Source organism: Hippopotamus amphibius, chromosome 2 (assembly GCF_030028045.1).
Source record: "Hippopotamus amphibius kiboko isolate mHipAmp2 chromosome 2, mHipAmp2.hap2, whole genome shotgun sequence".
Taxonomy (NCBI): Eukaryota; Metazoa; Chordata; class Mammalia; order Artiodactyla; family Hippopotamidae; genus Hippopotamus; species Hippopotamus amphibius.
In genome coordinates, this window is record NC_080187.1 from 147,281,154 (window position 1) to 147,308,418 (window position 27,265).

A 27,265-nucleotide genomic window follows, 5' to 3' on the forward strand; every position below is an offset into this window, starting at 1 on the left:
CACACTGTGACTGCACCTAAATAAAAACTATGTACACATAGATAAAAGAATGGGAGGATGAAGAAATAGAAAATTAGTTACGGTGAGATTATAGATATAATTTTCACTGTCCCCATGAAAACACATTATAATTGATGTGGTTATAAACCCCCCAAATGTGGGTACATATACAGACACATATTTTAAGTGTTTAGTATTTATGTGTGTTCAGTTAATCTGAAGGGAGAGTTAAATAAGATTCTAGAACGAGCGGTCCAGAACACAGAGCCTTACCTAATACAGGACTTCAGTTAAAGGCATTTGTCTAAATATGAGATCCAATCCCTGTTCTCATGCAGCCTGAAACCCGCTGAGTTGTTAATGTGCCAGATTCCCTTCCTACTGACACCCTCGTGCCTCATCGCAACCCTCGCCTGCCAGTCACAAGAGTCCTGAGGAATGAGCATCAATCCTGAGGGCATAGGGATGAAGGGCATTAACTTACCAGCAGGGGGCGCTGCGCAAGACCTTCCCCTGTGAGCTTTAGTCTCTGCCTCTGAGATGGGATGAGATACGCATGGTTCCAGGGCCCACCTGAGAGGCAGATGTGAGGCATGGCTTCTTAAATGCCCAGTACATGTGGGCTGCTGTTACAACTGTGTGCCCCACCAGCTCTTGCAGATGGGCACAAACTCTAAACTTAGAAAAGTAAGGCAGAAGCAGAAGTAGCAGCACATTTGGAGTGGGAACAGAAATAAGGGGGTTTTCCACTTGGCCGTGCCCCAAGCTTACCATAGGTGAACATGCGTGGCGAGGTCAGTTCAATGTTGGGCAAGGCGCCCAGGTGGTTCAGCACGGCACACCGATAGCCATTTTTCTGGGCATAGTCGACAAAGGTACGGATGTACTGCTTCTCACTGTGATTGGCAATTCCAGGGCAGATGACCATGGTAATATCATCTGTACGGTGGAGAAGGAGATTCTGAGGTAGCCAATATACAGTGGCATGATAAATGGTCACAAATGCAAAAGTAGGAGAGAATTCAACATACATGTTTTCACTCATTTCTCTGGGAAAGAATATCTCTCCTTTCAAGTGGAAGCCCACGTGATTTGGAGCACTGTCTATATCAGTGCTTCTCAAATTATTTATGGGTCAGTTTTTAGAAGTTCCAATCCATTATGGACAGATGCTTTTGAAAAATAAAATACAATAAGAATTAATGACTAGATAAATGAAATGAAAAAACTCAAATCTCAGTTTTTTTATTATCAGATTCAACGGATATAAAATTACTCTGTCAAATTGCTATACAAGTTTCCGAACATCACTCTTCATTTCTATATGAAATTCTGTATGCATGAATCAATGAATGGAAAAATAAAAAGCAGTGTTTGCAGAGACCTCTTTGACCCAGCAATTTTACTTTTAGGTATTTATCCTACAAATCCACTGTACATACAGAAAACAATATACCTACAGTATAGATTGTAATAGCAAAAAACTGAATATAACATAACTGTTCAGAAAATAGGGATCTGGTTAAATAAATTTTTGCATATCCAAATGATGAAATATTATGTAGCCCTTAAAAATAAAGAGACATCTTTATATACACTGACATGGCAAGCTCTCTCATATGTACTAAGTAGAAAAAAGCAAGGTGCTGCTTTTTTAATAGAATGATTAAATTATGGTATGACCACATTGTAGACTATTAAGCAATCATTAAACTTTTGTTATTGAAGACTTTCAGACTTTTAATGATATGGGAAAATATTTATAATATAATGTGTAGCCATTTAAATTTTGGAAAAACTTTGCATAGAACTGAAGGTAAATGGAAGAAAATGTCAGCAATGGTATGCTGCGTGTGAGATTATAGGTGATTCTTTTCTTTTTTAAGAAATGTTTCTACATTACCTACATTTTCTAAAGTGAGTTTTTTATTTATTCCTTTCATTGTCAGAAAAAAAAAATCATAAAAAGGAAAAAAAGGGCTGCTTTTCTTACAGCATTTCTTGGATGCAAATACTGCCTTCCAGAACCACTTTCATCCTTTCTGGGCACAGGGGTGACAGAAAGACATGGATAAGTACAAAAAACGAATAAAAGTTTTGTCATTTTCAACATTCCACCTCAGTCCTGGAAGAGCAGACTGGGTAAATTAAATTTTGTGCTTTAACAGTAGAAGAAGTCCAGGGCATTAGAAGCAAGGAAAAAAGCGTTTAACTGGGTATGGTAGAGGAATAAATATTTGAAAGATCAGCTACGAGACTTATAAACACAATGTGAACTCCTAACCTATTCATTTATTCATTCTTTCTGTGACTGTTTATTGGACTCTGGGGATTCCTACATTCTAGCAGACAGATAATAAACAGCTACGCAAATAAGCTCAGAGAGTGGCAGGTACCGTGAGGAACTAGAGCAGGAAGCTGTGATGGATCTCCTGGGAAGGAAACACTAGTTGGAGGAGTCAGGGACCATCCCTCTGAGGAGGTGACGTCGGAGCTGAGAGCTAAGTGACAAGGAGGCAGTCGTGTGAAGGTCTGGGACAAACATTCCAGACAGAGGGAACATAAGCTAAGTTGTCACTAGCTACTCAGCAGTTCTAAGAGCTTTAAATAACTGAGAGATGTAATACATTTACTGGAATTTACCCCTAAACATTTACTGAGCTCCTATAAGAAATTAGGTGCCTTTGAATACTACAGAACTCAAAAGACATGTTCTCTTCTGGTAGGAACGGCATTCAAAGGAGGCTCCCATCTAACTGCACTTCCTCAAAAGTCCTCATTGTGAAGCCTTTTATGGATGTTTATTGTGGAGACTGGACAGAGCAATGAGAGTTTTATCATCAATAGAAACTGTAGTTGTTTCTGAGATATAGGTGTCCCAGACCCCTGGAAACCTAAGCAGAGGGTATCTGAGAGCCTTTGTTAACTGTTGTCCAACAAACAAGACCAGTTACACTGCATCTCTATGCTTTGGTTTCCTCATCAGTAAAGTAGGGATAACAGGGCACTGACTTCTCAGGGTGGTTGTGAGGATTAAATGAGATAATAGTATATATAAAGTGCTTAGAATAGTCCAGCTTTCGTTGCTGTCACCACACCAGAGGTCTGGTGCTGGGCTCCAAGTTCTTACACCAAGCTTTTCTGTTTCACAAGAGGACTGAAAAGCTGTATTCAACAACGCTTTCTGAAGAGCCCTACACGGTGCCCAGCAAGCACATGCTGGAGCCAGTCCTTGCCGGTTGCTCCTAGGTGATGTACCTCAGCAGACTTCCTGAAGGCCCCTGGAGGCAATGGTAAGAGTCAGTGGCTCCAGCATTTACATCGCGCTCCCTCACGAACTAGCGCCCCTTCCTTGAGTGACGGCCCAATCATATGACCTAAAGTAGCTCACCTCCCACACAGTGCTCAGCCAAGGGCTCGAAGAGGTCAAAGGTCGAAGTGGCTCCGTCGGACATGGTGATGAATTTCCGGTGCCCATACGGGTGTGGCGACCTCACCCTTCCCATCTTCCCATATAAGGCTGTTTGGATGTGTCCACTTTTCCCCCAGATCAACGGTGGAATGTATCTAAGAAAGAAGGAAAGGAGAGGTCAGTTTTCCCACACTCCTTGAATAATGCTCTAAAAGAAACCTTGGAGCAAGAGCTTTTCAACCTCTTTTCTTCCTCTGACAACTTCTGTACACTAAGCACAAACATGAGGCTTCTTTAAACCTCACATCCATGTCATGATTTACCCCCTTTCCCCATTTATGCATCTGATTAGCTTTAGAAATCAACCAGGACGCGCTTATATAGACAGGATTTCAAATTTAAGATGTTAATTAATTCAACACGGGTTATTTCCGTAATGTAGAATAGAAAGAAGGCAGCTGATACATTTTGAACACATGCTACTTGACAGGGTTAGCCTCATTACGAAATGAGCTAATGTATGTAAAAGAGCTAGCATGGCACCTACGCACACTAAATGCTCACTTCTTTGCCTTCCCCTAATTAGGCAGGCCACAGCTGCGGCGGTTACCCCGTGAACCAAACCTGCTGCCTTTGTTAAACTGGGGAGGGCTGCGAAGCCTGCTGAGAGCCTGTTGAGTGCCTTGTGCGTGTGTGTGTGTGTGTGTGTGTGTGTGTGTGTGTGTTGTGGGGGGTGGGGAGGCGACACTGTATGCTCTGGAGAATGTGCTGAAAGGGCAGAGCAATGTAAGTATTTGTTGGATTAATGAAGGATAACGTCTTGTTAGCATCAGCAAGGCGTGATACCACCCTAACAACGATCCTTCGTGAAAACACAGTGACTCTGGTCCTTGGCAGGAAGTACAAAAATCACAGACGAGTTAATTACTGGGAAAACAAGGTGCTCCGAGTTACAATTAAGAAATGATTATAGTTCCCAATCACAGTGCAAGATGATCCTATTTACTGAAACTGCTATTGATTTCTCTTCTTCGGCTTTGAGCCCAAGCTTGGTGGTTGAGTAGGATTTGTGTTCTATATTAAACTAGAGACATATGATATACAATGGTAATGACGTCAGTCCTTCATCTCTGTAGAGTATTACAGTGGTGGACATTTTATTAAGAATTTACCTTAACCTGTTTGCCGATTCATGCCTATCATTTCTATCAGACCAGATGATCCTAGATCCTCTTCCTTTTTTTTTTTTTTTTCAGATCTTCATTGGAGTATAATTGCTTTACAATGTTGTGTTAGTTTCTGCTGTACAACAAAGTGAATCAGCTATATGTATACCTATATCCCCATATCCCCTCCCTCTTGAGCCTCCTTTCTACCCTCCTTATTCCACCCCTAGGTCGTCACAAAGCACCGAACTGATCTCCCTGTGTATGCAGCAGCTTCCTAGTAGCTATTTCATGTTTCATAGTGTATATATATCACTGTTACTCTCTCACTTCGTCCTGGTTTCCCCTTCCCCCTCTGTGTCCTCAAGTACGTTCTCTATGTCTGCGTCTTTATTCTTGCCCTGCCACTAGGTTCATCAGTACCGTTTGTTTGTTTGTTTGTTTATTTATTGGCTGCATTGGGTCTTCATCGCTGCAAGCGGGCTTTCTCTAGTTGAGGTGAGCAGGGGCTACTCTTTGTTGCGGTGTGCGGGCTTCTCATTTCTCTTGTTTCGGAGCACAGGCTCTAGGTGCACAGGCTTCAGTAGTTGCAGCATGTGGGCTCAGTAGTTGTGGCTCTCAGGCTCTACAGCACAGGCTCAGTAGTTGTGGCACACAGACTTAGTTGCTCCTCGGCATGTGGGATCTTCCCGGACAAGAGATCAAACCTGTGTCCCCTGAATTGGCAGATTATTAATCACTGTGCCACCAGGGAAGTCCCAGTGCCATTTTTTTAGATTCCATATATGCGTGTTAGCATACAGTATTTGTTTTTCTCTCTCTGACTTACCTCACTCTGTATAACAGACTCTAGGTCCATCTGCCTCACTACAAATAACTCAATTTCATTCCTTTTTATGGCTGAGTAATATTCCATTGTGTATATGTGCCACATCTTCTTTATCCATTCATCTGTTGATGGGCATTTAGGTTGCTTCCATGTCCTGGCTATTGCAAATAGTGCTGCAGTGAACACTGTGGTACATGTATCTTTTTGAATTACAGTGTTCTCTGGGTATATGTCCAGTAGTGGGATTGCTGGGTCATATGGTAGTTCTGTTTTTAGTTTTTTAAGGAACATCCACAGTGGCTGTATCAATTTACTTCTCTTCTTAAATTAAATCAGATTTACTCTTTCTTTTTTCATAATTCATTAAATCTACACAAATTTAAGAGAAGGGAAATTATCGCCTTAAGCAAGCCAGTTCCCAAACGAGCTTCCTGTTTGGGGGCAGGGAGGAGAAGGGAGAGTATTTTAAGACCTAAGGACGTGAAACCACTTGCCAGCATCACACCACAGGTGCAAATCTCAGCGCAGAGCCCAAGGCCTTTGGAAAGCAGGCAAAGGCATTTATAAGAGATGAGTGGATTATGACAGCAACAAAAAGCAAGCTTATAAAAATAACGTCAATTGCATAGCTAAATACTACATGGGATTTAGACAACAGAATTTACAAAGGATTTCAGACTACTAAATTGGACAATAAATTGTGCATACAGGGAGGGGAGTGGTCTAAGAAACCAAACTTCCTATCACTCCTGGAGGAAAAGTTCGGAGAAAATTTTGTTTACAATATAAATTAAAAACAGAAACGTGCTGAGGTTAAAGATGTCAGAAGAATGGGTTAAATGTCATCTACTTATCTTCTGATCTCATTTAGAATATAATAAAATGATAGAAAAGATGACAAGAGAATAAAATTTCCTTTTGGCTAGTCACAGATTTCCTGTATAATCATGACACGTGATCATTCTGTTGCCATGCTCCGCATTCACAGTACTGTCACTGCCTCTGAACCTTGGCAATTGCCCCCAGGTGGCCTCTCAGCCTCTGGCCTTATTATCACTGACGCTGGCATCCCCCCATCGATGGAAGGATAACTAACACACGAACCTGGCCATGGTCTCCCATTGCTCGAGTCCTAGTAGCTTCGCTTAGGAGGCCTGCCACACCCTGGTGCCTGTTGTTTTTTGCCTAAGCTCCAAAACACCTGAACCACCGGCCCAGCTCCACCCCCGAGCTATTTTTATCCCAGGTATCTCTGCTCAAGCTGTTTCTTCTGCCTGGAATGCTCTCTCCTTCTCTCTTTTTTACACCCAGTTTTTCTCCTGCCCAGCTATTACGTGTCTCTCAAGAGCCACTTCCAATCAGGTTTTTGGGGGAGCTGCCCCTTCTCTGTGGCCCTGGTAAAGCACCCTGCAACACAGCTCCATCCTGGCACCCACGGGGCTTGAATAAAATACACCCTTTTCAAGCACAGTTCTCTCTGCCACCTGAAGGAGCCGGGCTCATTCTCCTTTGTATCTATCCTCAGGGCACTCAAAACACACTAAGCATGTAGAGAGGGCTTGCAGATGAACAGAGCACAGACCCACTTAATAAATCTGAAAAGACAAAGAAATACTTAAAAAATCATGTGCACCATAATAATGTGAACTTGGCTGTGACATGATTGATGTTTGGCTGCTGTTCTCTTTCCAGGCTACTCAGCACCATTCTCAAACTGGGCTGGGATGAAATTCTCAAGCTGTGCGTGTGTGTGTGCGTGCGTGCGTGCGTGCGTGTGTGGTGTGTGAATAAACAACTGCTTCAGGACCACCTGGGACTTTCTCAGTTCAGTGTAAGGTCAATTGTGCACAGCGGAAGTTTCACAATCTGTAATTTTATGACAGTACCACCTACTGATAAAACAGTTTTTAATTAACTTCATGATAACACAACACCAGGGCTTACAAAATTGCGTTTTTGCATAACATTTACTGTGGTGGAGCTTAACTGTGTGTTTTTGTTTGTTTACATAACTGATCCACAGATCTGGAAAAACATTAAGAAATTAAGACCCAGAATAGGTGCCTAGTCACATGGTTTAGTTCAGGGAAGAAATCTGGACCAAAACAATAGAATATTTTGAAACATAAAAATATGGACACATTTAAGAGGTGCTGGTGAAACAGTACATGGAGGAATATGTTTCACTCTAACTACCTATGGGGTAGTTTGTCTGAAAATACAGCTGCCAATAACTCTACCTATTCCTGCCCCTGCAAGCCACTCTTCCCATCAGGAGCTGGACACCTCCCCACCCTCCGTGAGTCTAGGCTGGCCTGTGACTTGTCTGGGCTGGTAGGTCATGGTGGCACGCCTGCTGTGCAGATCTGGGCCTGGCCCTTCGGAAGTCTGGCAGCTTCTGCCTGTACCTCCTCGGAAGCCTGGCGTTATGCTATGTAGAAGCTGGGCCTTGACTACCCAGTCATGAGGGGAAATATGGAGGGGGCTTAGAGGATGAGAAATAAAACCAAGAACCATGTGCATTTAAAACTTTATAGGGACTTCCCTGGTGGTCCAGCGGCAAAGACTCTGCACTCCCAATGCGGGTTTGATCCCCGGTCAGGGAACTAGATCTCGAATGCTGCAACTAAAGATCCCACATGCTGCAATGGAGATCCCGCATGCGGCAATGGAGATCCTGCGTGCCACAACTAAGACCGGCGCAGCCAAATAAAAATAAATAAATAAATAAATCTTTAAACAAATTTTTATCGTACCACCAAACTGCCTTCCAAAAGAGAGGGACCAATTTACATTCCCACCAACTGTGTATGAAGGTACCTGTCTTCCTCATCCTCATCAATAATTGGTGTTACCTATCTTTCACATTTTGGCTACCTTGATAGGCAAAAAAATGGGTATTTTAATTTGTGTTTCTTAAGGTTGATCCAATCTATGGCAAAAAAAAGTTTATTTGTATTTGCATTTCCTTGAGTTATATGTTTATTAGCGATCTGTACTTCTTTTCTGTGAATTGTCTGTTCACATCCTTCGTCCATTTTTCTATGATAGTTTTCTTTTTCCTTTTTATTTTTATCACTCTTATATTGTCATTATATATTATATTTTGCAAAGGTTTTCTCCCAGCCTATTGTATAGCTTACCTTTCATCTAATGTAACATTTATATTTCGTGGTTAAATTTGTTAATTTTTTCCATTAAAATCTTTGTGTTTTGCATTTTGTTTTAAAAGGAGCTATACCAACACCCAATTATAAATATATTCTCCAATATGTCCTTTGATTATTCCTATAGTTTTTAAAAATGGATTACCCTTAAGTGCACTTATTTTTGAAAAGGATGTGAAGATCTCATTCATTTTTTTCCTGCCAGTTAGCCAGTTAGTCCTTACACCATAAACGGACCATCCTTTCCCTACTGATTTCGACTGTCATTTTAAATATACAACAAGTTCTCAATTAAATATTTGGATTTGTTTCTGCATTTTCTATTCTGGGTCATTGATTTCTTTGTCTGTTCTTGTGCCAGTATGGTACCATTTTAGTTAATATAGCTTTATGGAATATTTCGAGAGTTGATAGTGCAGGCCTACTTCACTCTACTTTTTCAAAATTTTCTTGGCAGACTTTTGGCATTTTAGTTTCTAGATGACCTATAAGATTAGCTTGTTCTATGAAAAATTTGAGATTTTTAAAATTGGAAACACACCAATATACTACTTTGGGAAGAATCAACATCTTTACAGTTTTGACTTGTCCATTTAAAAACATGGTGTACAATAGCCAGGACATGGAAGCAACCTAAATGCCCATCCACAGATGAACGGATAAAGAAGATGTGGCACATATATACAATGGAATATTACTCAGCCATGAAAAGGAATGAAACTGAGCTATTTGTAATGATGTAGATAGACCTAGAGACTGTCATACAGAGCAAAGTAAGCCAGAAAGAGAAAAACAAATACCGTACGCTAACTCACATACATGGAATCTAAAAAAATGGTACTGATGAACCCAGTGACAGGGCAAGAATAAAGACGGACTTGAGGACACAGGGTTGGGTGCGGGGGTGAAGGGGAAGCTGGGATGAAGTGAGAGAGTAGCATTGACACATATACACTACCAACTGCAAAATAGATAGCTAGTGGGACGTTGCTGTATAACAAAGGGAGATAAACTCGATGATGGGTGATGACTTGGAGGGCCAGGATAGGGAGGGTGGGAGGGAGTTGCGGCAGGGAGGGAATGTGGGGATATATGTATAAATACAGCTGATTCACTTTGGTGTACCTCAAAAACTGGTACAAGATTGTAAAGCAATTATATTCCAATAAAGAGCTTAAAAAAAAAAACCAAACAAACATGGTGTAAGGGACTTCCCGGGCAGTTCACTGGTTAAGACTGCATTTCCAATGCAGAGGCCGTGGTTCGATCCCTGGTCAGGGAAATAAGGTCCCACATGCCGCTTGCTGTGGCCAAAAAATAAACAAAACAAAACAAACAAACAAAACACCATGGTGTATCTCTCCATTATTCAGGTCTTATAGTAAAACTTTATAGCTTGCTGCATGTTTCAATACTCAGCTTTCATCCACTAATTTGCATGCATTTTTACATTTTTAAAAGCTATTCTTAGAGTTAGTATCTGGGCATGTTTTACTTCTAACTCCCAGAAAGCAGAAGCGATGTCTTCTACTTTTTTACTTATCTAGATGGTATTCTGTCCAGTGCTGTGCTGTGGTCAGTGGTTAATGAATCCTGTTACTAAGAAAGAAGCTAGAAGATCACAACAAAATCTAGAGGCTAGCAAGTCTTTATCTTCTGAACCTACTTAGAATCAACATCTGGCTATACTAAAAGAATTGCCCAAGGGGAAAGATCACAAGGGAAAATCCGGACCTCCCTCCCTCCCACATCCCTCTACACACACACACACACACACACACACACACACACACACACACACACACGCATGCATGCTGTCTTTGGGCAGATGGAGTTCACAAGAGAAGGACAGATGGTTGCTGGGCTGTTTATAAGGCAGTGGAAAAAAAAAGCTGACTAATGCTCATCTTTGCCCTAAATCTGTGGGTGACCAATTCTTTCTTATGGAACTTGGGTCCCTTGGTTGTAGATCAGACCACTTTATAGCTATGCAACCCAGACTTAGCTGTTATTCCCTTTGATTCTCTCCAGTACCATACATACACTACTAATAAGAAAAAAAATCAAGTTGTACACTTTAAATATATGCAGTTTATTGTATGTCAATTGTATCTCAATAAAAATTCTTAAAGAAAAAAAAAGAAGAGTTGGTGTTGTTTTCTTTAAAGGAGACATCTAGGAAAGTAGAGTTTTTATGACTCCTGGTCAATGATCTTTACTGGCCTTAGAGTAAAGTAGCATATTTTTATACAGCCCATCATTTTGTCCCCCACTATCTTTTTGAGGTAAAATCCACATAACATGCAATTAACCATCTTAAAGTGTACAATTCAGTGGCATTTAGTACATTTATAACATTGTGCAATCACTACCTTTACCTAGTTTCTGAACATTCCAGCACTCCGAAAGGAAACCCTATATGCATTAAGCAATCACTCTCCACTCTCCCCTCCCCCAGCCCCAGACAAACATCCATCTGCTTTCTGTCTCTCTGGGTTTACATATACTGGATATGTCATGTAAATGGAATCATACAATATGTGACCTTTTGTCTTGTGATTTTTTTCGCTTACATTATGTTTTCGAGGTTAATTCATGTTGTAGCATGTGTCAGTACTTCATTCCCTTTTATTTCATTGCATAGATATAACACATTTTGTTTATCCATTCATTTACTGATGGACCATTGGATTGCTTCCACCTTGTGGCTATTATGAAGACTGCAGATATGAAAACTTGTGTACCAGTTTTTGATTGAATACCTGTTTCTATTCTTTTGGGTATATACCAAGGAGTGGTATTTCTGGGTCATTTGGTAATTCCATGCTTAACTTTTTAAGGAACCTCCAAATTGTTTTCCATAGCTGCTGATACATTTTACATTCCCACCAACAATGTACAAGGGTTCCAATTTCTCTGCATCCTTGCCAACACCTGTTATTTTCCATTAGAAAAATTATTACAGCCATCCTAGTGTGTACAAAGTGGCATCTCTTGTGGTTTGATTTGCATTTCCCTAATAATTAATGATATGGAATACCATTTTGACTCTAGGCTATCTCCTTCCACTCTATCTCTACTTCTATCTCTGTAATATTAATCACAATTTAAAAGATGAACCAATTGATAAATAAATGTACTATTAGCCTCCTATTCATTTCACAATGGCTACAACTGGTAGAAAGAATAGAATCAGAATAAAGTTGGTAAGAGTTAAAACGGCATGTGTTATAATTTAGTATTATCTAAATTTTGACAAAAGAATCCAGTTTTCATAAAAGCATTTAGACTTGCAAAATTTAACCTGGAGAACTGGTCTTGGTGAAAAGAATAACCACGAGAGAACTTTCTATAGAAGAAGCTATGGTCGGTAACATACAATATAGACAAAAAACTGATTCTAAGCTTTGTAGTAAAAGTTAAATGGAAAATAAACCTGATGAAGATAAAACTTAACTGTAATATATTAAAAAATCAACATGGAATCAAATTGGCTCAGTAGAATTTGCTCCTGAAAACAGTTTCTCTAAAAAAAATCTTTAACGTTAGCACAACTCTGGTGAAAATGCTTGTATTTAAAATGTCCTTCCACATGGAAGCAACCTAAATGCCCAACAACAGATGAATGGATAAAGAAGATGTGGCACATATATACAATGGAATATTACTCAGGCATAAAAAGGAACGAGATTGAGTTATTTGTAGTGAGGTGGATGGACGTAGTCTGCCATACAGAGTGAAGTAAGACAGAAAGAGAAAAACAAATACCATATGCTAACGCATATATATGGAACTTAAAAACAACAACAACAACAACAAAAACGGTACTGAAGAACCTAGTAGCAGGACAAGAATAAAGATGCAGACTTAGAGAATGGTCTTTTTTTTTTTTTTTTTTGGGGGGGTACACCAGGTTCAATCATCTGTTTTTATACACATATCCCCGTATTCCCTCCCTTCCTTGACTCCCCCCCCTCAAGTCCCCCCCACCCTCCCCGCCCCAGTCCTCTAAGGCATCTTCCATCCTCGAGTTGGACTCCCTTTGTTATACAACAACTTCCCACTGACTAGAGAATGGTCTTGAGGATGTAGGGTGGGAGGAGGGGAAGCTGGGATGAAGTGAGAGGGTAGCATTGACATATACACACCACCAAATGTAAAATAGATGGCTAGTGGGAAGCTGCTGCATAACACAGGGAGATCAACTCAACACTTGGTGATGACCTAGATGGGTGGGATAGAGAGAAGGGGAGGGAAGCTCAACAGGGAGGGCAGATGGGGATATATGTGTAAATACAGCCGATTCACTTTGTTGCACAGCAGAAACTACACAGCATTGTAAAGCAATTATACTCCAATGAAGATCTGAGGGAAAAAACCCAATATCCTTGGGTTCAACCTCTCCTGAGCCTTCTCCTGATGGGAGTGCAGGTGGTTAGAACCTAACTGGAGGTCTTCCTTCCCAGACCAATCCAGACATAAGACCTCGGACCAATAAAGGAGATGATATGAACTGAAAAGTGAGGAACTGGGTGGAAGAGAAGATCCCAAATGCAGGGTCCACTCAGGGGCTGTGGAGATCTTCAGGGGTCATCTGAGAAGTCTTGCTTCTCCTCCATCACAAGGAAGTAATAGGGCTCGTGATTGCACAGAGAAAAAGGAAATGGGAGGGAAGGGTTACCATGCTCTAATTATCTGCAAGAATGAGATACATATGAAGACAAAGCGTACTGGACTCATCCTAGAGCAAAGGAATACCACTTGGACTGAAACCTGGGGCCTCTCCCTTTGTGACTTCAGGCACATTAAGGATGTTCCCCCAAGCCCTTTACCAAAGGAAGTCAGGAGTATCTGAAATACTAGTCATGGCTCCATCACCATGGTTTATTTGCCTCCTTCTTTGAACACAGAACATTTTATTTATTTATAGCACTTCACAATTTTTCAAAGTCCTTTCTGTAGAGGATTTTGTTTACCTTTTAAAAAATTACTTATTTTTACTTTTATTTATGTATTTATTTTTGTTTTAATTTTAATTTAATTTCTTATTTATTGGGTCTTTGTTGCTGTGCACAGGCTTTCTGTAGTTGTAGAGAGTGGGGCTACTCTTCGTTGCAGTGCGCGGGCTTCTTGCTGCGGTGGCTTCTCTTGTTGCAAAGCACCGGCTCTAGGCTTGTGGGCTTCAGTAGGTGCAGCACACAGGCTCAGTAGTTGTGGCTCGTGGGCTCTAGAGCACAGGCTCAGTAGTTGTCGTGTACGGGCTCAGTTGCTCCACGGCATATGGGATCTTCCTGGACCAGGGCTTGGACCCGTGTCTCCTGAATTGGCAGGCAGATTCTTAACCACTGTGCCACCAGGGAAGCCCTATTTTTACTTTTTAATTAATTAATTTTTTTAAATTAAATTATAGTTGATTTACAATGTTGTGTTAGTTTCTGGTGTACCAGCAAAGTGATTCAGTTATACATATATATATACATATTCTTTTTTATGTTATTTTCCATTATGGTTTATTACAGGATATTGACTATAGTTCCCTGTGCTATACAGTAGGACCTTGTTGTTTTCATTTGCCTTTGGTAACAAGTGTGTGAAATGGGCAGATGCTGTCAACCATGAGGACCCTGAGGCCCAGAGAGTGAAAGGCTTGGCCGGGGTGACTCTGCTGACCAAGGGCAGAGTTAGAACTTTAACTGAGGCCTTGCCACTGCGTCCAGTACTTATTTGGATAATAAAACAGGCATGAGGAAGAAAAATAGAGGCTTTCATTACAGAGACTCCTATGACTCTATTAGTCATCCTTTAAAAATATTAAGAGTTATCTAGAACCAGATAACTGATAAATGAGGCTTAACATATCTTAGTCAACAGCCAGCCTCTAGCTTTAAAAATAGGTCAAATTAGCATATGTGTATTCCAGAGTTGTCCGTTTGTAAGACTATGGCCAAACAGGGGCTTCTCAGCAACACTGGGAGCCCTGGGAGATTACTCCTGATACAAATCTGCTTATTGAGCCAGGAGCTGGCAACACACAGGAGAAAGGACAAACACTCAGACCACATCCTGGGCCTTTGGCGAGCACAACAGTCACGGCAAAGGGGTCATTGTGGAGTGACCCCTTCTCCTGTTTTAACTTTGCTCTCTCCTCCTCAGGGTCGTTCTGTTAGTGTAGTGGGGTCACGTCTCACCTGTAGCCTGATCCTCAAGTTAAAAGGTCAAATCCCCCCCTGAATACCCTTCAGGAAGGAACACACTGTCTGTAAGCAGAGCCCAGGCAGCTCTTGTCCAGTGCCGGGCGGATGGCTGGGACTGTGTTAACACAGATGGCACTGGTGGCCTGAGGTTAGGGCTGTGTTGTGAAACAAAAAACCCCTAAATATTTACATTCGAGAATGCAGTAGGATGTGCCTCTCACAGGAGAGGCACACAGGCCCTGGCACTGTCAGCAGGGATGCCAGCTCACCCACGATGGGCCTGCACTCTTCTGAGTGGAGAGGCCGGCTGAGGGGCCAGCACAAAGGAAGTGAGTGTGTGTGTTTGTGTCTTTCTTGGTGTAAAGACTTGAATCTATACAAGTTACAATATGATACAACTCCAATGAAGACTAGAAAGAATATTGGGGTAATAATTAAATATTTTAATGTTAAAAAAAAAGTCATAATTTAATTTACCCCCTGCCTAAATTCTAGGCACTGGGCAGAAGAAGGAGCTCCCAGTGCAGAGCCATCTGTCCGCAGGATTCCCCCAGGCATCCAGACCACCTCCGGGATTCACCTAGAACTCACTCTTAAGGTTTAAAAGGTCATCCTGCAAAATGAGCGGCCACCTTCTCCAGGGTTGGTGACTTTCGAATGTCAGCATCTGGGAATGCACCACTTGACCGGAAGCCCAACCAGCCCATGGCCCTGACAGAGCGGCTCACTCCACAGACACAGGTCTGCCCCTGGCTTCCCTCTCCTTCCGCAAAGCCCAAGCCTGAGGGACACTTGAGTGACAGGGGCAGAGAGCGGAGGGGTCATGTTGCCCTGGGAAGCCCTCCCAAGGGAAAAGCTCCCTCTGTGTCAGGCCACAGAGCGCTGCCTCACAGCTGCTCCCATTTCTCTGCTGAGAACCTCACTTTCAAGTGGCTGATAATGTCCTTCCCTGGCTTTGAGCTGAGGTGCGGGTCAGGGGTCAGAGCAGGTGCTGAGACTCTTCAGGAGACAAGGGCTCAGGACGTTTCCTCAGCTCCCCCAGAGAGTGCCCTTCACAATGGGCCCTCCACTCTGCTCAAAGCACAGGTAAAGAAAAAAAATTTTCCATCTCGGGAAAAATATTTGTCCCCTGAGAAGAGAGATGACCTTTACTCTGACCAAGAGATGTGTTTGGAGCGTGACCACATGACCAGGAATGGCTCTCGGAGCACGTGGCTGGCATCTGGGACCAAACCAGAGACATTATCGGGAATGAGCCGGCCTCTATGTTTTCTTTAGGCTCTTACATGTTGAGCCAATAAAACTCAGAGATTAGCAAGACACAGTGCCTGACCTTGCAGGGTTCACAACCTGGAGGTGGAAGCACATGAGGGAAACACAGACAACTGTTGTCACAGAGACGAGGGGGCAACGGGGTCAGAAAGGCAGATGGGACGATGTTATGAGGACACAATCACGAGACTGAGAAGCACCAATTTAACCCAGTACATGATGCGGAGGGTCAAGGACTGAATGTCTGTGTCCCCCCAGCTTTCACATATTGAAGCCCTACCCCTCTTCCCCTGGCAGGTGGAGGTGGGATCTTTGGGACGTAATTAAGCTTAGATGAAGTCATGAGGGTGGAGCCCCCGTGATGGGATTGGTGTCCTTATAAGAAGAGGATAAGAGACCAGAGCTCGCTCGCTTTCTCTCTTTCTCTCTCTCTCTCTCCCCTCACCATGCAAGGACACAGCGAGAAGAAGCTGGCCGTCTGCAAGCCAGGAAGAGGGCCCTCACCGGGAAACAAACTTACTAACACCTTGATCTTAGATTTTCCAGCCTCTGGAAGTTTGAAAAATAGATATCTGTTTTTTAGCTTCCCAGTCTACAGTATTTTGTTACAGCAGCCTGAGCTAAGACAGGGAGTATAAGGTTCTCAGAGAGTAGGGAAGTTTCTGAGCATCCAAACCTCTGAATCACAGACTGGGCTGGTCTCTCAATCTTCACAACACCTCTGAGTGATGGTATTGCTCCCCACCTCCCCAACTTGACAGATGAAAAAAGAGAGAGTCTTGACAGATGAAAAAAGAGAGAGTCTTGACTTGCTTGATGTCACAAAGTCAGGGTTAGAGGTCAGATCTCCGATTTATGTCCACAGTTTTTCTTACTATGCGTCAACTACAAGTTAAGACAACGAGTAAACATTTTTATGCCTGTTCTTTTCTGTCTGATCAACTGGCAGAATGTCATATTAAATCATGTTTTTCCAAACTGACAATTGAATTTGTTGGAACTTCTCTTTTGTGTTCTTCACCTACATTAAACAAAAAAACATTTCTTTGATTTTACATGTTTTTCACAACTGTAGCCAACTATTTTAGGTCAGTAGAGTTTTTTCCTGCAGGAGATCCATCTGGAGGGTAATTAATTTGAATATTCACATTGATTTTTTCAAGACGGGGCCAGAATGTTAATAAACTCATATTGAATATCTCCCCAATGAGACCTAGGAGAGGGATGACAGAGCAAGAGGCTGGAGGCGCTTCTGGAAAGGTGAGAGGGGAAGGGGAGGGATCTGGTTTGGGGAAGCATTTTTACCTACTTTAATGAGTAAGAATAAATTAATCAGGACAAGGATCAGAGGGGTGCGGGGGGAGGGGGGTGAGGGGAAACACTGGAGCAAAGCTTTCTGGCAGCTCCAGAAGTCAGAAAATTGACTTCAGGGCTTTGTGTGTGTGTGTGTGTGTGTGTGTGTGTGTGTGTGTGTTTACGTGCACAAGCTTGTGTCCACACAGAGGAGCTGAGGAAGCAGGGAAGGGGCAGAACCCTTTAGAGTTTAAAGGAACATTCTACAGATACTTATCCTGGATCCTGAACTGCCAGAGCCTCCCCTTCATAGACCTTGAACGTAGGACTCCTGCTGCTCCTACCACAGACCCCTTTGGTTCCCTTTTGTGGCCTCTTCCCCCATCCAGCCTCGCTGGCCTGATGCCAGTAGGTCTTCTGTGCACCCACCACACTGGGCCTCACCCTCCTCCACTAGGACACAGCTCCCTGGAAGCCCCTTCTTTGCAGGAGGCCCAGATGTGGAGGAGACCCTGCACCACATGACACCAGTCCTGCTGGGGAGGCGAGGCTGAGGCTGGGAAAGGAAAGAACTTCATCATTAGCTTTGGAAACAAACATCTTGGGCCTTTTATCTCAAAATGGCAAGTGGCATATTCAGCTTCCCCAACACCCATTAATAGGCTCAGCAGAAATAGGCTTTGGGGGACTTCCCCGGTGATCCAGTGGTGAATCCCACATGCCTAGCAGCCAAAAAACCAAAACATAAAACAGAAGCAATATTGTAACAAATTCAACAAAGACTTTAAAAATGGTCTACATCCAAAAAAAAAAAAAAGAAAGAAAGAAAGAAAGAAAAAGAAGTACGATTTAAACACAGCATTTTCCCCCACTGGAGGCAAATACTGCTTCACAGCTGTCACACATTACATTTTCAAAACTGTTGTTGCCAGCTGCTCTAGTCCTGAATTGCGGGATGATGCACAGGAAAATTCCAGTGCAGAGAGGGTTGTTTTTGCCTGAAATGACCAAAAATGGCCTAAGGAAACAAGACAGAAATCAGCTTCTGTTCCTGAGACTGGTTTCTAAATAAATACAGGACACTTGGCCCATCTATGACCCATCGTGGATCTTGTGCAAGCCATGAAACACGAATGTGAGCAAGAACAAGCACACAGGTGACAATAAAACCACTTTAAAAAAAAAAAGACCACACGTTTTTTGCTGAGGAAAAATAAACTCAATTTTAAAGTTCAAAGAAAATCAGTTAAAACCCCTCAGAATTGTATTCACATGTTACATTATCTCTGATCCCATTATCTTCCTGCATATTTTTTTGTTTGGTTGGTTTTTTTTTTTTTTTGGCCATGCCTTGCAGCAAGCGGGATCTTAGTTCCCCAACCAGGAACTGAATCCGTGTCCCCTGCATTGGAAGTGTGGCGTCTTGACCACTGGACCACCAGGGAAGTCCCAGTATTCCTGCACATGCAGCTCTGGTCACCATCCTCTGTACACAGAAGGGATGAAGCACAGTCCTCTCGCCTCATGTACATCTTGACCTGGTTTGGACACTATGCTCTAAGGGGGCTCGTAGTTTATTATGAGGCTCCAGGGTTCCACCAACAAATACCATCCATTAGGTAACTAGTCCTGCAAAGACCCAGTCAAATATTAGCTACCCAACCAGGAGACTACATTGCAGCTCCTGGAGCCTGGCACACAAGACGCTAAACTGTTCCCCTGCCTCACCTTTCTTATTGCTAAATCATGGATTTGGAAAAAACAGCCTCTGCTGACCAGACAGGCCGTATGGCGATGCAGAGCACGCAGAACACCTTCGTTGTGTCCCCCGCTCACCCCTCTCCTGTCTAGAGGACACGCAAAGAGATGTCAATGGTCTGCTCTTTGCCCAACTGTTTTTGGCCACGTCTCCAGGCCTAGATCACCTCAAAAATCTATGCCAGGGCTGGGCAGGAAGATAAGAGCTGAAATATCACATTGTATCTGTTACTGTTCCTAGTGTGGGGGGAACTGGAACAGCTAAATGTGAGGTTCCTGGATTATCTACATGGAATGTCCTTTTACACTTTAATCAAGAGATTACTATAAGAATTAAAATGTTAGCATTCAACATCAGCACATATCTTGCCTTTCTTTGATATGCAGAAAATAATTCACAAAATGGCAAACAGTGACGTTAGAAAAACGATGGGTTCTTAAAATAGTTAATTAAAAATATGCTTCTTTTGTCAGTAATTATATATATCCTTACTACTACCCCACACTCAAAACCTGGCTCTGTTCTTGTTCCCAGGGAGTTCACAGTCACAAGAAGGAGATAAGAAGGAAAGTGTATAAAGCTCTTTAGGGCTCAGGAGACTGGAACAAACGAGCTTGCACTGGAAAACTCAGCCTCACCAACATGCCAATTCTCCTTAAATTATCTATAAATGTCACAGAGACACAGTAAAAATAACAGGATTTTTTATATTTGAAATTAAACAAGTAACCTAAAGTTCATATGGAAAAACAAACCAGCTGTAAATAGTCAAGAAAATTATGAAAAAGAAGAGTAGTGAGGGGGTAGCAGCACCAACCCCACTGCCCAGAGTAAAACGTATTAAAAAGCTACAAATCTGCTAATGTTGTATATTCAAGATTATCACCAGAATGGAACAGATTGGAAATAGGTGTAAATGCATCCAGGAAATTCAGTAGGAGAAAAAGGTAGTGTTTCAATAAACGAGGTAAAGATGACTTGTTCAATAAGCGGTATTGGGCAAAGGGTAGCCATCTAGAGAAAAGTAAGTTGGAGCCACACTTCACACCAGGACAAATTCCAGAGAGATCAAACATGTCAAAATAGAAAACAAAGGCATACATGTACCAAAAGAAAATTTGGCGTTTTTTAAAATAATCATACAATGAAGAAGACCTTTCAAAGGAAAACAGAAATCCCAGAAGCCAAAAGAAACCATCCAAAGATTTGACTATGCAAACATTCAAAAAAATTCTGCATGGCAAATACCACCATGGGCAAAGTCACAAGACAAATGACAAACTGAGAACAAATATTTGCACCTCCTACCACAAAGGGCTAATCTCCCTCGTACATCAAGGGCTCTCTCAGATGATTCTGAAAAGACCAGTGACCACTGGAAAATCGGGCAGTGGCTACCAACAGGAGGTTAACAGAAAAGGAAATAAAACTAGTTCTTAAATGTAAAAAAGATGCACAGCCTGTTTGATAAGAGAAATACAAATTAAAATCACAGCGAGAAAATACTTTTTACTTATCACATTGGCAAATATCAAAAAGTAGGAGAACCCCTTCAGTTAGCAAGGTTTGGGAAAAACAGCACTTTCATACCCTCGGTGCTTGTGGAGGTAGCCTTGAGGGCATTAGGCAGCACCGTTTTCCATGCATGTCCTCTGTGACCCAGCCATTCCACTTCTGGGAGTTTATCCTACACAGACATGTGTGCATCATGATATAAACACAAAATTACCTGCTGCAGCATTGTGAAAGCAAAAGGTTGGAAATACATGAAACCACCGTCTAGCAGACCAATTAAACGAATGACAGTGCATTATGGAATACCAAGCAGTCAAGACATACATGGAGGAAGCTCTTCCTACATTCATATGGAAGAATCTCTCGGTGGTATTTCATGAAGAAAACCAAAGTGCAGAAGAGTATATAGCATACTACTATTTGTGCAATAAAAGGAAGTGTGTGTGTGTGTATGTGTGTGTAATTGTTTTTGCACAAAATATGTCTGGAAAAATAGTCAAGAAACTGGAAAAAAATAAAAGAAAAAGAAGAAAGAAAGAAAGAAAAAGAAAGAAAGAGAGAAAGAAAGGAAGAAAGAAAGAGAAAGAAAGAAAAGAAAAAGAAAGGGAAAGAAAGAAAGAAGAAAAAGAAAGAAAGAAAAAGAAAGAAAGAAAGAAAGAAAGAAAGAAAGAAAGAAAGAAAGAAAGAAAAAGAAAGAAAGAAAAAGAAAGAAAGAAAGAAAGAAAGAAAGAAAGAAAGAAAGAAAGAAAAAGGAAGAAAGGAAGAAAGAAAGAAAAAAAAGAAAGAGGAAGAAAAAAGAAACTGGAAACAATGGTTGAAGGGAACTGGGTGGTGTCTGGGGGCATCTTTTCATGGGGATGTAACCTGTCTTTTAAAAATAAATATAAGCTACCCAGGAGCTGAGGATGTTTATGGTATGCATAACTATTATACATTAACTCTGATAAACCTCACAGCCTACAAGCGCAACACTGAAGGACAGAGCAAGGTCATAGACTCTGCTGGTGGATGAGAGAACTACTGGGAAATGCAGACACTGCCTCCTGAGCAGAAATGTAAAAGGAAGGAAATGATGCAGCTGCCCTGGTGCTTTCAATAAGAGGAACGCAGTTCCAAAAAGCTGCAAGAAGCCACTGTTGAGGGCTGGGGTTTCGCCCTGCTGAAACGGCAGCCTTTTCCTATGATGTGAGAACAGAAAAATATTTCCTCAAATAGCCAACAACTCCACCCTTGTGAAAACTCAGGGCAACTCAAGCACCAAACCTTCATTCTTGTCCACACAAGAGAGTGTCACAAAACCGTACAGACAAGCATATTCTAGAAATTTCTGCCGAAGCAAAGCACATCTCTCCTTACACATGAAGGACAGATTCAAAAGACAGTGGCTGGTGTCACTGCTTATATTTATTATGAGCAATGAACTATGAACGACTTTCAAAACTATGAAGGATGAAATGTATATTCAGAGTCCTCAATTTTATTTCATACCAAACAGCTAGAAGAAATCAAAAGCTTACAAATCATAAAAAAAAATCACCCATATCCTCACAACTCTTACAAAACTATGTTCACTTTTTGTTTCCTTGTCACCTGTATCTATTTGAATATAGAATATTGATATAGTTATTATATTGGTACATCAATATGTAGGTACATAATTTTGTCCGCTGTTTTCACTTATGCCTTGTTTGTACATATAGTTATAATACTAAGTTCTGGATGACAGCACACAATTTTAACCTGTTTATTAGCTGTAGTTTAGGGAGCAAACATTTATCTGGCACCTTCTATGGGCACATTACATAATTTAATTTACCCCTCACAGCAACATGTATCATCAGGACCTCTCTTTACAGACCAGGAAACAGTGTCTAAAGATCTAGCAGGCAGCAGACCTTGCATTTGAACTCCGCATCTCTGACCTGAGTGCCCACATTCTTTCCCCTGCTTTATACTGCTGCTGCCTCCACTGGGGACGCCTTTGTTCCCAATGTTTACTACAATAAACAAGGCTGAAAAAACAAAACAAAACAAAAAACAAGGCTGGTAGAATATCTTTCCATATCTCATTTTCACCTTCCTAGATTTTTTTCATTTTTTTCAACATAAAAAATCCAACAAGATGCCTTCTTACCCTTCTCCACTTTCAATTCCTGCTTCTGAAACACAACTATTTCACCTCTGTTAGTTGTCCCTGTCACCCCATTCGGGCCCAAATGGTATGCTTATCCTGCTGGTTCTTTAATTTCAGTTTTTATATTGTCTACTGAATTTCTTTCTTTCTTTTTTTTTTTTTGGCTGTGTTGAATCTTTGTTGCTGTGCACGAGCTTTCTCTAGTTCTCTAGTTGTGGCGAGCAGGGGCTGCTCCTCATTGCTGTGTGTGGGCTTCTCAGTGTGGTGGCTTCTTTTGTTGCAGAGCATGGGCTCTAGGCATGTGGGCTGCAGTAGTTGCAGCATGAGGGCTCAGTAGTTGCGACATGCAGGCCCTAGAGCGTGTGGGTGTCAGCAGTTGTGGTGCGTGGGCTCAGTAGTTGCAGCAAGGGCACTGGGGCACACAGGCTTCAGTAGTTGTGGCTTGCAGGCTCTAGTTGTGGCTCATGGGCTCTAGAGCACAGGCTCAGTAGTTGTGGCATGCAGGCTCCAGAGCACATGGGCTCTGTAGTTCGCAGCACCCCAGGCTCTCTAGTTGAGGCATACGGGCTCAGTAGTTGTGGCACACGGGCTTAGTTGCCCCGTGGCATGTGGGATCTTAGTTCCCTGACCAGGGATCAAACTGGCGTCCCCTGCATTGGAAGGCAGATTTTTAACCACTGGACCATCAGGGAAGTCCCTGGCATACTTCTCTGATAATTTCTTCCCCTTCACTTTCTCTAGCCTCTGTGGAACTGCTATTATTTGGATATTGGATTTTTCAGACTGATCCTCTAATATCTCTTCCACTTTCCATCTTTTGTCTTCTTATTCTACCTTATGGAAGAGATCTTTATTTAATCTTCTAATCACTTCATTAATTTCCTCCATTTGTGCTCCAAAAGCTCTTCCTGTTCTCTGAATGTTGCAGTTCTTCTTGCCACGAGGATGTACATCTTCTCTTCCCTCTGAGCATGCTCATGACAGGTTTTCTCAAGTTTACTTGGGCTCCTTCCATTGTGTTTCCTCCCATTCCTTTTATCTGCTTGCTTTATATCTTTGTCTTTCATGTCCAAGGCTTTCCTCATATGTCCAGCGACTCCTGGTGGCCTGCTCCTATGGCAGGAAAGTTGATGCCCAGCTTTCTGTCTACATAGGCCTGTCAATCTGTGGGTTCCAGCCTCTCTGTTAGAGGACCCCCAAATAACAATCTCTGGGACTTTTCTCTTGAGCAGCTCAGTTTCCCCAGAGGGGAGTCCTCCCATCTCTTTGGGGAAACTGGTCACAGCTGGGACTTCCTATGTGCAGACTCTGTGGCCTGGCGCCTCACTCCCACTGTCAATCTGCCAGTCTCCTGCCAGGGTGGAGGCAGGGCAGTCACCTGGTTGTGTGAGATGGGAGGAGACTGGGGGACTCTCTACCAGTCTTTGTGGTTTCAGACATATTTCACACCCCATCCTCAGGGGCGCCTCTAGTTCCTGAGCCTTCAGATCAGCCTGACTCTTATAGAGTTCTCACTCTGCGGGCTTGGGTTTCAGCTTTCTCTGCTCTTCTAAGTTAGTTTCTACTTGTCCATCCATTTTCCACTCATCCACTCCCATCTCCTCTCCTATTCTCTGTGTTCTCGAGAATTTGTGCCCTTTTCCCCCTTATTATCATTTTGATGGGAATTCGAGAAGAGGTGAAGATAAATGTGTTAAATCTGCCACTTTTAATCAAGCCTTTTAGCTTTTCTGTTTAAACGATTTGTGTTAAAAAAAATTTTTTTTTTTGGCCATGCCACGCGGCTTGTGGAATCTCAGTTCCCCAACGAGGGATCGAACCCAGGCTTCTGCAGTGAAAGCGCCGAGTCCTAACCACTGGTGGTTAGAAGGGTAGAGAACAGATGTGCAGCTATGGGATCAGTCCAGGCAGGAGCTGATTGCACCCTGAACTTAGGCAGAAGCAATGGGACAGATGGTGACGAGAGACAGACCGAGGAGGTTCAGCCAGCAGGAGCTGGTGTCTGTGGTCGTCACCACACTCCCTCCTCCTGGGTACAGTGTGAGTCTGCGTGTCTGAAGTTAGGCGTGACTATAAGCCCTACTTTAACCAATGAAATGGGAAAGAAAATGACTGAAGGTCCTTTTTGAGTAGCAGTGAGTTGTCTCAGCCCTTTTCCCACCTCTGTGGTGACCATGGCAGCACACGTGGAGATGACAACTCCATCACCTGGGGTCCTAGTGGGAGTACAATCAGCAGAGCCCCCCTGCTGGTTAAAGTAAACATGTAGCACGAGTTAGAAATAAGTGTTTGTGGTTTTAAAACACTGAGATTTAGGGGTAATTAGTTACCACAGCATAAACTAGCCTATCTTGACAAATACCATGTCTGATTTAATTTCATATTGATCATATTGTAAGACTTTCCTCTGAGTATCAAACAATACTCCATTTTCAAAAGTCTCATTGTGGGACTTCCCTGGTGGTCCAGCGGTAAAGAATGCAGGGGACTTGGGTTTGATCTCTGGTCGGAGAACTAAGATCCCACATGCCGCAAGGCAACTAAGCCCGTGTGCCTCAACGAGAGAGGGCCATGTGCCGCACACTACAGAGCCCACACACCCTGGACCCGCATGCCACAATTAGAGAGAAGCCCACGCGCTGCAGCAAAGAGCCCACGTGCCGCAACTAAGACCCGATGTAGCCAAAAAAAACCCCAAAAAACTCATTGCTACCAAGGCTGGACATTACTTGGTGTTTATTTCTAGTATTTCCTCTTGTGGAAATTATCTAGTCATATCCTTTACCCACTTATCTACCAAGGTCTTGTAGATGTCCAAATATATTCATATGAACTTGAGGTACATGATGTCCTTTGTCATTTTAACAAGTGATCTAGCTATTAATTTTTTAAGGACTTTTACTGAGATATAATTGACATACAACAAACTGCATATATTTAAAGTGCACAATTTGATTTTTTTCCTTATTAGTCATGTATATATGGCAATCCCAATCCCCCAGTTCATCCCACTAATAATGTTAATATGAAAACAGCTACAATAAAGCAGCTATACTTACTGAAGTCTTACACATGCGAAGCAGCCTATACACCATTTCACATGATGTCTCTTATTATCCTCATACTGAACCTATGAAATAAATGCTATTATGCCCATTTTACAAACGAGGAAACAGAAACTCAGCAAGGTGAAGTGGCCTGGCCTGTAGGGGGGCAGAGCTGGCACTTGAGCCCAGGTGGTCCTGTCACAGAGCCCAGGCTCCACATCTCCCTGAGCGACAGCTGCTAACTCCTCTCTCTGCCTGGCACCTCGGCACTTACCTGACCCGTCCTGGGGAAGATTTTCATTGGATTTGGCTTTCTCCTCTAGCTTCCTATTTTTTCGCCTTCCTTTCTCAGCTTTGGTTACCACACTCACTTTTTTTTCCTCCCCTCAGTTTCTATGAGTTGACCTCTCTTTTGACCCTACTACTGAAAACTCATTCTCAGAAATCCCTGATTCTGGGACTTTCCTGGCTGTCCAGTGGTTAAGACTCCATGCTTCCAATGCAGGGGACGTGGGTTTGATCCCTGGGCAGGGAAATAAGATCCTACGTGCCATGTGGTTCAGCCAAAAGATTTAAAAAAAAAATTCCAGATTCTTTCTGGCCGAGCTTCAAGGCCTTTGGTCAGCCCACAGTCTTCCTGACATTTTGTGGTTCCTGACACCGTCTCCTTCAATGCCTTCCTTCTCTGGCTTCTATGGGCAGCAGGGGCTCCTGGTTCTCGTCTAACCTTTCTGACTGGCTCCTCTCTGGCTCGGCTCCTCCTCCCACTCTCACTGCCGCAGCCAAGCAGCCATCAGTCCTCAGGCCCAACCCCCCACCCTGCGGGCAATTGCTCTGGAATCTGCGTGTCTGGCCTTAAGCTCACACCTCAGTTCCGTTGCCACATTTGCACCTGCGCCTGGGCACATCCCACACAGTGCTCCAAATGAAGCAGCTTTTCCCGAGAAAGCAGCTTCCCCGCTGGACTTCTCTATTTCTGTCAATGACTCTATTCTTCTCTCAACTGCTCAGTAACCTTGGCATCTTCTGTGATTCACCCCTTCCCGGCAACGCCCAAGGCCATTCCATTATCCACCAAACGCCTACTGATTTCACCTTGAAAGGCCTCTGGACTTTGTCCCATCCTTCCCTTTCCCATCACCACTAGTGCTCATGGGATCAAGTTCCAAATGCTTCCTTTCTGGGAATTTGAGACGCCATGTGATCTGACTCCCTCTTTCTCCCCCGAAGACCTGGGGCTCTCTGCTGTAATCGGGCAGCTCTTGTCACACTGGATCACGGCATAGGGATCTGGCAAAGAGCTGGCCAGGAAGCCGCCATGGAGACTCGGCCAGTGATGGGGCCAAAGCACATTAGCAAACAAAATCAAGAACACAGTGAACAAAGGGCAGAGAAGGCAGCAGGTCCAAATACACAAAGAGCACCAAGGAGATGTCTGGAAACTGCAGGAGAGATGGTCCAAGTCCAGCCAAATGAA

General features: G+C 42.7%; 1 protein-coding gene across 8 annotated transcripts in view; it reads right to left on the minus strand.

Moving 5' to 3' along the window:
• The window catches only part of ABHD2 (abhydrolase domain containing 2, acylglycerol lipase), a 108,583-nt gene that overhangs the window by 41,025 nt on the left and 40,293 nt on the right, over positions 1-27,265 (minus strand). For all 8 annotated transcript variants that reach the window (XM_057721534.1, XM_057721538.1, XM_057721540.1 and 5 more), the window contains 2 exons: positions 3,392-3,567; positions 772-939 (listed from right to left, as the gene is read on the minus strand). In XM_057721534.1, coding sequence (XP_057577517.1) covers positions 772-939; positions 3,392-3,567 — 344 coding nt within the window. The remainder of the gene's footprint in view (positions 1-771; positions 940-3,391; positions 3,568-27,265) is intronic.